We start from the raw sequence: 10,000 nt of genomic DNA, 5'->3' as shown, positions 1-10,000 counted from the left end.
CCATGTCTTCCCATACCCTCAGATACTACCATGTCTTCCCATACCCTCAGATACTACCATGTCTTCCCCTACAATCAGATACTACCATGTCTTCCCCTACCCTCAGATACTACCATATCTTCCCCTACCCTCAGATACTACCATGTCTTCCCCTACCCTCAGACACTACCATGTCTTCCCATACCCTCAGATACTATCATGTCTTCCCATACCCTCAGATACTACCATGTCTTCCCATACCCTCAGATACTACCATGTCTTCCCATACCCTCAGATACTACCATGTCTTCCCATACCCTCAGATACTACCATGTCTGCCCATACCCTCAGATACTACCATGTCTTCCCATACCCTCAGATGCTACCATATCTTCCCATACCCTCAGATATTACCATGTCTTTCCATACCCTCAGATACTACAATGTCTTCCTCTACCCTCAGATACTACCATGTCTTCGCCTACCCTCAGATACTACCATGTCTTTCCATACCCTCATATACTACCATGTCTTCCCCTTCCCTCAGATACTACCATGTCTTCCCATAAACTCAGATACTACCATGTCTTCCCCTACCCTCAGATAATACCATGTCTTCTCATACCCTCAGATACAACCATGGCTTCCCCTACCCTCAGATACTACCATGTCTTCCCATACTCTCAGATACTACCATGTCTTCCTCTACCCTCAGATACTACCATGTCTTCCCATACCCTCAGATACAACCATGTCTTCTCCTACCCTCAGATTCTACCATGTCTTCTCATACCCTCAGATACTACCATGTCTTCCCCTACCCTCAGATACAACCATGTCTTCCCATACCCTCAGATACTACCATGTGTTCCCATACCCTCAGATACTACCATGTCTTCCCATACCCTCAGATACTACCATTTCTTCCCCTACCCTCAGATACTACCATGTCTCCCCATACCCTCAGATACTACCATGTCTTCCCATACCCTCAGATACTACCATGTCTTCCCATACCCTCAGATACTACCATGTCTTCCCATACCCTCAGATACTACCATGTCTTCCCATACCCTCAGATACTACCATGTCTTCCCCTACCCTCAGATACTACCATGTCTTCCCCTACCCTCAGATAATACCATGTCTTCCCATACCCTCAGATACTACCAAGTCTTCCCCTACCCTCAGATACTACCATGTCTTCCCATACCCTCAGATACTACCATGTCTTCCCATACCTTCAGATACTACCATGTCTTCCTCTACCCTCAGATACTACCATGTCTTCCCATAACCTCAGATACAACCATGTCTTCCTCTACCCTCAGGTATAACCATGTCTTCCCATACCCTCTGATACTACCATGTCTTCCCCTACCCTCAGATACAACCATGTCTTCCCATACCCTCAGATACTGCCATGTCTTCCCCTACCCTCAGATACTACCATCTCTTCCCGTACCCTCAGATACTACCAGGTCTTCCTCAACCCTCAGATTCTACCATGTCTTCCCATACCCACAGATACTACCATGTTATCCCCTTCCCTAAGATACTACCATGTCTTCCCCTACCCTCAGATACTACCATGTCTTCCCATACCCTCAGATACAACCATGTCTTCCCCTACCCTCAGATACTACCATGTCTTCCCATACCCTCAGATACTACCATATCTTCCTCTACCCTCAGATACTACCATGTCTTCCCATACCCTCAGATACAACCATGTCTTCCCCTACCCTCAGATACAACCATGTCTTCCCATACCCTCAGATACTACCATGTCTTCCCCTACCCTCAGATACTACCATGTCTTCCCATTCCCTCTGATACTACCATGTCTTCCCCTACCCTCAGATACTACCATGTCTTCCCCTACCCTCAAATACTATCATGTCTTCCCCTACCCTCAGATACTACCATGTCTTCCCCTACCCTCAGATACTACCATGTCTTCCCCTACCCTCAGATACTACCATGTCTTCCCCTACCCTCAGATACTACCATGTCTTCCCCTACCCTCAGATACTGCCATGTCTTCCCCTACCCTCAGATACTACCATGTCTTCCCATACCCTCAGATACTACCATGTCTTCCCATACCCTCAGATATTACCATGTCTTCCCCTACCCTCAGATACTACCATGTCTTCCCATACCCTCAGATACTACCATGTCTTCCCCTACCCTCAGATACTACCATGTCTTCCCCTAACCTCAGATACTACCATGTCTTCCCATACCCTCAGATACTACCATGTCTTCCCCTACCCTCAGATACTACCATGTCTTCCCCTACCCTCAGATACTACCATGTCTTCCCCTACCCTCAGATACAACCGTGTCTTCCCATACCCTCAGATACTACCATGTCTTCCCCTACCCTCAGATACTACCATGTCTTCCCCTACCCTCAGATACAACCATGTCTTCCCCTACCCTCAGATACTACCATGTCTTCCCATACCCTCAGATACTACCATGTCTTCCCCTACCCTCAGATACTACCATGTCTTCCCATACCCTCAGATGCTACCATGTCTTCCCATACCCTCAGATACTACCATGTCTTCCCATACCCTCAGATACTACCATGTCTTCCCCTACCCTCAGATACTACCATGTCTTCCCATACCCTCAGATACTACCATGTCTTCCCATACCCTCAGATACTACCATGTCTTCCCCTACCCTCAGATACTACCATGTCTTCCCATACCCTCAGATACTACCACGTCTTCCCATACCCTCAGATACTACCATGTCTTCCTCTACCCTCAGATACTACCATGTCTTCCCATACCCTCAGATACTCTCATGTCTTCCCATACCCTCAGATACTACCATGTCTCCCCATACCCTCAGATACTACCATGTCTTCCCATACCCTCAGATACTACCATGTCTTCCCATACCCTCAGATACTACCATGTCTGCCCATACCCTCAGATACTACCATGTCTTCCCATACCCTCAGATGCTACCATATCTTCCCATACCCTCAGATATTACCATGTCTTCCCATACCCTCAGATACTACCATGTCTTCCTCTACCCTCAGATACTACCATGTCTTCCCCTACCCTCAGATACTACCATGTCTTTCCATACCCTCATATACTACCATGTCTTCCCCTTCCCTCAGATACTACCATGTCTTCCCATAAACTCAGATACTACCATGTCTTCCCCTACCCTCAGATAATACCATGTCTTCTCATACCCTCAGATACAACCATGTCTTCCCCTACCCTCAGATACAACCATGTCTTCCCATACTCTCAGATACTACCATGTCTTCCTCTACCCTCAGATACTACCATGTCTTCCCATACCCTCAGATACAACCATGTCTTCTCCTACCCTCAGATTCTACCATGTCTTCTCATACCCTCAGATACTACCATGTCTTCCCCTACCCTCAGATACAACCATGTCTTCCCATACCCTCAGATACTACCATGTCTTCCCATACCCTCAGATACTACCATGTCTTCCCATACCCTCAGATACTACCATGTCTTCCCATACCCTCAGATACTACCATGTCTGCCCATACCCTCAGATACTACCATGTCTTCCCATACCCTGAGATGCTACCATGTCTTCCCATACCCTCAGATACTACCATGTCTTCCTCTACCCTCAGATACTACCTTGTCTTCACCTACCCTCAGATACTACCATGTCTTTCCATACCCTCATATACTACCATGTCTTCCCCTTCCCTCAGATACTACCATGTCTTCCCATAAACTCAGATACTACCATGTCTTCCCCTACCCTCAGATAATACCATGTCTTCTCATACCCTCAGATACAACCATGTCTTTCCCTACCCTCAGATACTACCATGTCTTCCCATACTCTCAGATACTACCATGTCTTCCTCTACCCTTAGATACTACCATGTCTTCCCATACCCTCAGATACAACCATGTCTTCTCCTACCCTCAGATTCTACCATGTCTTCTCATACCCTCAGATACTACCATGTCTTCCCCTACCCTCAGATACAACCATGTCTTCCCATACCCTCAGATACTACCATGTCTTCCCATACCCTCAGATACTACCATGTCTTCCCATACCCTCAGATACTACCATTTCTTCCCCTACCCTCAGATACTACCATGTCTCCCCATACCCTCAGATACTACCATGTCTTCCCATACCCTCAGTTACTACCATGTCTTCCCATACCCTCAGATACTACCATGTCTTCCCATACCCTCAGATACTACCATGTCTTCCCATACCCTCAGATACTACCATGTCTTCCCCTACCCTCAGATACTACCATGTCTTCCCCTACCCTCAGATAATACCATGTCTTCCCATACCCTCAGATACTACCAAGTCTTCCCCTACCCTCAGATACTACCATGTCTTCCCATACCCTCAGATACTACCATGTCTTCCCATACCCTCAGATACTACAATGTCTTCCCATACCCTCAGATACAACCATGTCTTCCCCTACCCTCAGATACTACCATGTCTTCCCATACCCTCAGATACTACCATGTCTTCCTCTACCCTCAGATACTACCATGTCTTCCCATACCCTCAGATACTGCAATGTCTTCCCATACCCTCAGATACTACCATGTCTTCCCATACCCTCAGATACAACCATATCTTCCCCTTCCCTCAGATACTACCATGTCTTCCCATACCCTCAGATACTACCATGTCTTCCTCTACCCTCAGATACTACCATGTCTTCCCATAACCTCAGATACAACCATGTCTTCCTCTACCCTCAGGTATAACCATGTCTTCCCATACCCTCAGATACTACCATGTCTTCCCCTACCCTCAGATACAACCATGTCTTCCTCTACCCTCAGGTATAACCATGTCTTCCCATACCCTCAGATACTGCCATGTCTTCCCCTACCCTCAGATACTACCATCTCTTCCCGTACCCTCAGATACTACCAGGTCTTCCCCTACCCTCAGATTCTACCATGTCTTCCCATACCCTCAGATACTACCATGTTATCCCCTTCCCTCAGATACTACCATGTCTTCCCTTACCCTCAGATACTACCATGTCTTCCCATACCCTCAGATACAACCATGTCTTCCCCTACCCTCAGATACTACCATGTCTTCCCATACCCTCAGATACTACCACATCTTCCTCTACCCTCAGATACTACCATGTCTTCCCATACCCTCAGATACAACCATGTCTTCCCCTACCCTCAGATACAACCATGTCTTCCCATACCCTCAGATACTACCATGTCTTCCCCTACCCTCAGATACTACCATGTCTTCCCATACCCTCTGATACTACCATGTCTTCCCCTACCCTCAGATTCTACCATGTCTTCCCATACCCTCAGATACTACCATGTCTTCCCCTACCCTCAGATACTAACATGTCTTCCCGTACCCTCAGATACTACCATGTCTTCGCATACCCTCAGATACAACCATGTCTTCCCAGACCCTCGGATACAACCATGTCTTCCTCTACCCTCAGATACAACCATGTCTTCCCCTACTCTCAGATACTACCATGTCTTCCCCTACCCTCAGATACAACCATGTCTTCCCATACCCTCAGATACTACCATGTCTTCCCATACCCTCAGATACTACCATGTCTTCCCATACCCTCAGATACTACCATTTCTTCCCCTACCCTCAGATACTACCATGTCTCCCAACACCCTCAGATACTACCAGGTCTTCCCATACCCTCAGATACTACCATGTCTTCCCATACCCTCAGATACTACCATGTGTTCCCATACCCTCAGATACTACCATGTCTTCCCATACCCTCAGATACTACCATGTCTTCCCCTACCCTCAGATACTACCATGTCTTCCCCTACCCTCAGATAATACCATGTCTTCCCATACCCTCAGATACTACCAAGTCTTCCCCTACCCTCAGATACTACCATGTCTTCCCATACCCTCAGATACTACCATGTCTTCCCATACCCTCAGATACTACAATGTCTTCCCATACCCTCAGATACAACCATGTCTTCCCCTACCCTCAGATACTACCATGTCTTCCCATACCCTCAGATACTACCATGTCTTCCTCTACCCTCAGATACTACCATGTCTTCCCATACCCTCAGATACTACAATGTCTTCCCATACCCTCAGATACTACCATGTCTTCCCATACCCTCAGATACAACCATGTCTTCCCCTTCCCTCAGATACTACCATGTCTTCCCATACCCTCAGATACTACCATGTCTTCCTCTACCCTCAGATACTACCATGTCTTCCCATAACCTCAGATACAACCATGTCTTCCTCTACCCTCAGGTATAACCATGTCTTCCCATACCCTCAGATACTACCATGTCTTCCCCTACCCTCAGATACAACCATGTCTTCCTCTACCCTCAGGTATAACCATGTCTTCCCATACCCTCAGATACTGCCATGTCTTCCCCTACCCTCAGATACTACCATCTCTTCCCGTACCCTCAGATACTACCAGGTCTTCCCCTACCCTCAGATTCTACCATGTCTTCCCATACCTTCAGATACTACCATGTTATCCCCTTCCCTCAGATACTACCATGTCTTCCCTTACCCTCAGATACTACCATGTCTTCCCATACCCTCAGATACAACCATGTCTTCCCCTACCCTCAGATACTACCATGTCTTCCCATACCCTCAGATACTACCACATCTTCCTCTACCCTCAGATACTACCATGTCTTCCCATACCCTCAGATACAACCATGTCTTCCCCTACCCTCAGATACAACCATGTCTTCCCATACCCTCAGATACTACCATGTCTTCCCCTACCCTCAGATACTACCATGTCTTCCCATACCCTCTGATACTACCATGTCTTCCCCTACCCTCAGATTCTACCATGTCTTCCCATACCCTCAGATACTACCATGTCTTCCCCTACCCTCAGATACTAACATGTCTTCCCGTACCCTCAGATACTACCATGTCTTCGCATACCCTCAGATACAACCATGTCTTCCCAGACCCTCGGATACAACCATGTCTTCCTCTACCCTCAGATACAACCATATCTTCCCCTACTCTCAGATACTACCATGTCTTCCCATACCCTCAGATACAACCATGTCTTCCCCTACCCTTAGATACAACCATGTCTTCCCCTACCCTCAGATACTACCATGTCTTCCCATACTCTCAGATACTACCATGTCTTCCCCTACCCTTAGATTCTACCATGTCTTCCCATACCCTCAGACACTACCATGTCTTCCCCTACCCTCAGATTCTACCATGTCTTCCCATACCCTCAGGTACTACCATGTCTTCCCCTACCCTCAGATACTAACATGTCTTCCCGTACCCTCAGATACTACCATGTCTTCGCATACCCTCAGATACAACCATGTCTTCCCAGACCCTCGGATACAACCATGTCTTCCTCTACCCTCAGATACAACCATGTCTTCCCCTACTCTCAGACACTACCATGTCTTCCCATACCCTCAGATACAACCATGTCTTCCCCTACCCTTAGATACAACCATGTCTTCCCCTACCCTCAGATACTACCATGTCTTCCCATACTCTCAGATACTACCATGTCTTCCCCTACCCTTAGATTCTACCATGTCTTCCCATACCCTCAGACACTACCATGTCTTCCCCTACCCTCAGATACTACCATGTCTTCCCCTACCCTCAGATGCTACCATGTCTTCCCCTACCCTTAGATACAACCATGTCTTCACCTACCCTCAGGTACTACCATGACTTCCCATCCCCTCAGATACTACCATGTCTTCCCATACCCTCAGATACTACCATGTCTTCCCCTACCCTCAGATTCTACCATGTCTTCCCATACCCTCAGATACTACCATGTCTTCCCCTACCCTCAGATACTAACATGTCTTCCCCTACCCTCAGATACTACCATGTCTTCCCATACCCTCAGATACAACCATGTCTTCCCCTACCCTCAGATACTACCATGTCTTCCTCTACCCTCACATACTAGCATATCTTCCCCTACCCTCAGATACTACCATGTCTTCCCCTACCCTCAGATACTACCATTTCTTCCCCTTCCCCAGATAACCATTTCTTTCCCTTTCCCCAGAGATAAAATTCATTTTTATCCACAAAGGGTCAAACTCCCCAAGGGGACTCCCCGTGTAAAGCTTTTTTTTCTTATCTGCTAAAGCAAGAAAATGATCTTTTCCAGCCCTTTTCCTGCTCCTGAAACACCGCCCTTTTTTCCTTCCCAGGTGAGTAAAGTAAGGTCAGGTTTCCATAATCTCTCTTCCCATTATTTTTTTCCCCGGAATATCAACCAGCAACACTTTCTTCCCGTAAGATTTATTTTCCCCCTAGGGTAGTAAACAATCCCACTTTCTTTCTCTAGGGTAGTAAACAATCCCACTTTCTTTCTCTAGGGTAGTAAACAATCCCACTTTCTTTCTCTAGGGTAGTAAACAATCCCACTTTCTTTCTCTAGGGTAGTAAACAATCCCACTTTCTTTCTCTAGGGTATTAAACAATTCCATTTTCTTTCTCTGGGATAGTAAACAATCCCACTTTCTTTCTCTAGGGTAGTAAACAATTCCATTTTCTTTCTCTAGGATAGTAAACAATCCCACTTTCTTCCCAAGAATAGTTAACAATCCCACTTTATTTCCCTAGGATTGTAAGCAATCTCACTTTACTTCCCTAGGATAGTAAATAATCCCACTTTCTTACCCTAGAGTAGCAAGCAATCTCACTTTCTTCCCTAGGATTGTAAAAATCCCACTTTATTTCCCTAGGATAGTAATTATTATTATTAAAATTATGGGGGGGGGGCTCTACACCCGTAGGATTATAAAGCGCATGAGGGGGTGGAAGATACTCAGGCTCAATTCAGGGAACTGGAGCACAAATCCAATTCCCTAGATCAAGAGCCCCTCACTAGCGTCAAGGACCCTCCCTTGAGGGGCCTAGGATAGTAAACAATCCCACTTTCCTCTCACAGATCACTACAACTTTCTTAAGGATATTAGCCGTTACCACTGCCACACTCTCCCTATTTCCCTACGCCACTAACCAGAGCCACTTTCTCGCCCTGGCAGGGAGTGAGCGTGGACCCAGGATAGTAGAGCACCCAAAGTCCATCGTAGTGCCCAGAGGAGACCCAGCCACTCTCAACTGTGCTGCTGAGGGATCCCCGGAGCCCAAGATCACCTGGTTCAGGTAAGATCACCTGATTTTACGTCATACTCGCCTGGGTTACTCTAACCAAAAAATCACCTGGTTCGGGAAATATTTGGTTCAGGTAAGCCTGAGGTATTTAGACCTAGAATACTCGCCTTGTTTCTGCATTAGTAAATTTGATATATGATATATATATATATATATATATATATATATATATATATATATATATATATATATATATATATATATATATATATATATATATATATATATATATATATATATATATATATGTATAATGAAAGCATTAGATTTTCAGCTTCTATTTTCTTTGTTTAAATCAATACTTACATTATCATTAATTTAATTCGTAAAGATAAGATATGCACTTTATAAGTCAGACGAGAGGAAGACAACCTCCACCTTACAACTGTAGTGACTGACTACCAGTTAATGTAGCAACACTGCCCAGGAAGACACAACTGACACTGAGATAATTCTTCCTTGTCAAGCTAAAATAATCACGGTTACTGAGACGTTGAAAAACTCTTTTATAAAGCTGCTCAGTAATTTTTTTTTTGTATATGGAAACGGAAAAAAAATAAAAAAATTGAAAAGTGAGTATGATGAAAAGCTTTCCCAATTGATTTTTGGATTTAGGGTATTTTTTTTAATCTCACTATAATAGAGGAACTTTGTAAGAGATTACTGAACAGTAAATGCAGCCAGTTTGCCCTTGTTACCCTTGTCAAATTCTATGATTTCAGAAGTAGCAAAAGGCTCTCCTGCCTCCATGGCCCCGTGTGAACCATGAGTGTCTCTGAGGCCCCACAGTTGCTTCTTG

At 45.5% G+C, this 10,000-nt stretch overlaps 1 protein-coding gene across 1 annotated transcript in view; it reads left to right on the top strand.

Moving 5' to 3' along the window:
* Positions 1 to 8,174: 8,174 nt before the first annotated feature.
* The window catches only part of LOC128687454 (roundabout homolog 2-like), a 437,018-nt gene continuing 435,192 nt past the window's right edge, over positions 8,175 to 10,000 (top strand). Inside the window, exons 1-2 of the mRNA XM_070083865.1 lie at positions 8,175 to 8,231; positions 8,975 to 9,192. Of these exons, the coding sequence (XP_069939966.1) occupies positions 8,175 to 8,231; positions 8,975 to 9,192 (275 nt within the window). The remainder of the gene's footprint in view (positions 8,232 to 8,974; positions 9,193 to 10,000) is intronic.

This window comes from Cherax quadricarinatus, chromosome 11, assembly GCF_038502225.1.
Source record: "Cherax quadricarinatus isolate ZL_2023a chromosome 11, ASM3850222v1, whole genome shotgun sequence".
Lineage (NCBI taxonomy): Eukaryota > Metazoa > Arthropoda > Malacostraca > Decapoda > Parastacidae > Cherax > Cherax quadricarinatus.
This window is presented reverse-complemented; position numbering and strand designations above follow the sequence as displayed.